The 2,823-nt window shown below is 42.2% G+C and overlaps 1 protein-coding gene across 2 annotated transcripts in view; it reads left to right on the top strand.

Annotated features, from left to right (window-relative positions):
* The first annotated feature begins 236 nt into the window (after window positions 1-236).
* Window positions 237-2,823, top strand: part of LOC122556564 (solute carrier family 22 member 5-like) — a 57,940-nt gene continuing 55,353 nt past the window's right edge. Inside the window, exon 1 of one of the 2 annotated variants that reach the window (XR_006313564.1) lies at window positions 237-2,168. Coding sequence is in view for 1 of the 2 variants with exons in the window: in XM_043703378.1 (XP_043559313.1) it covers window positions 1,779-2,168 (390 nt within the window). In the remaining variant the exon portion in view is untranslated. The remainder of the gene's footprint in view (window positions 2,169-2,823) is intronic. The other variant, XM_043703378.1, reaches the window with a different exon arrangement.

The raw sequence follows: 2,823 nt of genomic DNA, 5'->3' as shown, positions 1-2,823 counted from the left end.
AGCTTCCGGAACCAGGGACCAGTGGGATGCCGGGAAGGCATTCCTATTTAAATGAATGGATTTGCTTCTTTCTGTAGTTTCGGACTTCCATGGTAGGTCTTGGAATGAATTCCCCACAGGAACGGGGGGGACTACTGTATGAGAAAATACCTGAGACACATATCGGCACCTGTCAAAGACAATCAAACTGATGACATTAGATGAAAGTGTTCATTTGCAAAGAGAAATTGATAGATTAAGTGAATAGGAAAATTGCGGCAGATAAATTTTAATGTAAACAAAAATGAGGTCTTCCACTTTGGATCTAATAAGGACTGTGTACTTTCTAAATAGTTGAAATTTAGAAACAGCAGAGAAACTGGTAAGAACAATGTCATGAACACGTCGGAGAATAATGGAAACGGCCAATGGAATGCTAGGCACGAAGAACACAATGAAGGAGAAACATGGTTCAACCCTACAAAGAAAGCCCCAGTTCGACCGCATCTGGTGAACCGTGAACCATTCTGCTCTAGACTGCAGAAAGTACACATTGGCCTTAAAGGGAGTGCAGCATGGGTGAACCAGGATTATATCTGGACTTCAAGGGATACATTCAGAGAAGAGATTACACCGTTTGCCATTCCAGTACACTTACGACACTGGCATTAATCCATCACTTTGGAAATTACCAAATCTTGGCATCATAAAGTCATCAACTACATAAGCACGAGGACAGATTTGCCCCTACTAGACTGGGCAGGAAGACAAAAAGGGGCAATTGATTAGCAGTGTCTGATGTTTAAGGTAATATTTAATTCCTCCTAACAAAAATACATTTCAAAGAGGAAGAAAGATTGTAAAAGGCAGAGAAAACATCCATTGCTAAGCAAGGAAGTTAAAGACAACAAAGACAAAAATCTAAGGTGCACCATATCGTAAAGGCCAGCGGCACACTGATTGAAAAGCTATTAAAGATCAACAAAGGGTTACAAAAAAGAATATGGAAAAAAGCAAAGTTAAATTGTGAAAGAAAACTAGTGTAAAATATAAAAATGAATAGCAAAAGCTTCTGTTAACTACATAAAAGAGAAGAGAATAGCTAAAATGAATGTTGGTCCATTGGAGGATGAGATTGAGGAGTTAATATTGGGGCACACAGAAATGGTGAGTGGCAAATCAATATTTTGCGTCAGTTTTCACAGTGGAGGACATGAATACTATCCCAATAGTAACAAATAATGCAATGGGTATTGAAAGGGACAATCTTAGAACAATTATTGTCACTAGGAAATAAAGGTATTGAGCAAACTGTTGGGATTGAAAGCAGGCAAGCCCCAAGTCGTACACCCCGAGGGTCCTCAGGAAGTGACAGCACAGATCGTGGATCCAGTAACTGTAATATTCCAAAATTCCCTGACTACAAGATTCCAATGGATTGGTAAATACTAATTGTAACACCCTTATTGTTGATAGTGTGCACGCACACAGAAATTGTACTCGTTGAGGTATGGGATCTGTTTTGTAATTTGATATGAACAAAGCCCTTTCTCCTCCCAAAAGGATAAGAACAACTTCAGAGTTGGCAAAACTCATTGGGAATTGTCCCTTTAAATATACAGTGGGATAGGAGGAAGCTGTCGGCGCAAATGAAGATCGAGTCATCTTTAAAGGTGACAGTAACGAGGACTAAACCAGTTTGAAACTGCTCTAGGCGATAGTTCCGGCGCGCCCTCCAACAAACACATCGCTGCAGTTTTAGGAAGGGAGTCGCTGCCCGTTCTCCCACAGTCACTAACATGCGGGATTACGACGAAATCACCGCTTTTCTCGGAGAATGGGGACCTTACCAGAAGTCAGTCTTCTTCTTTTTGAGCCTCAGTGTCTTTCCCAATGGTTTCTGCGGACTGTCTATAGTTTTTGTCGGGGATATTCCTGAACACCGCTGTTTAATTCCCGGGCACCTCAACCTCAGTGAAGCGTGGATGAACCGCACGATCCCTCTGGAACAAGACAAGGACAAACTCCAGTACAGCAAATGTAGACGGTACCGGTTGGATGTGATCAAGAACCTCTCGGAGATATTCCCTGACCCGGATTCCGTCAATATTTCTGAGGTGGGACAGGAGCCCTGTTTGGATGGATGGGTGTACAGTAAGGAGCAGTACATCTCCACCATCGTCAGCGAGGTAAGCGCCTGGAGCAACCACAGTGTTAGACAGGGAGGAGTTTGTGAAGGTAAATGTGTATTTCGATTCGTTCAAAATGAGGGGAGCACGTGGTTACAAAATGAAAGTTGACCAGACATCTCCAATTCTTTAACACCCATAGTCTTAGGCCACAGAGATTTTAATGTTTAACTTTGTTTTTTTTTGATTTCTAACCATTTGAAATATGAATTTCTCGCTAAGTTGGTTGAAGGCTTATCTCACTGACCTCAATGTAAGTTTGTTGACCTTAACCATTGTACCATACCATGTAGGAACAGAAGTCGCCCATTCAGCCCATCTAGTCTGTTCTTTTTTTTTAAAGAGACCGTGGCTGTTCTGATAACCTTCAACTTCACTTTTCTGCCTTTTCCCCATAACTCTTGATTCCCTGACAGAGTAAGCATCTGTCTCAGACTTGAATATACAGTACTTAACAACCTGGTAAAAACAATGACTGCAGACGCTGGAAACCAGATTCTGGATTAGTGGTACTGGAAGAGCACAGCAGTTCAGGCAGCATCCGAGGAGCAGTAAAATCGACGTTTCGGGCAAAAGCCCTTCATCAGAAATAAAGGCAGAGAGCCTAAAGCGTGGAGAGATAAGCTAGAGGAGGGTGGGGGTGGGGAGAAAGTAG

The sequence above is a fragment of the Chiloscyllium plagiosum genome, chromosome 14 (genome assembly GCF_004010195.1).
Source record: "Chiloscyllium plagiosum isolate BGI_BamShark_2017 chromosome 14, ASM401019v2, whole genome shotgun sequence".
Classification (NCBI taxonomy): Eukaryota; Metazoa; Chordata; class Chondrichthyes; order Orectolobiformes; family Hemiscylliidae; genus Chiloscyllium; species Chiloscyllium plagiosum.
Note: the sequence above shows the minus strand (reverse complement) of the source record. Positions and strands in the feature narration are given on the sequence as shown.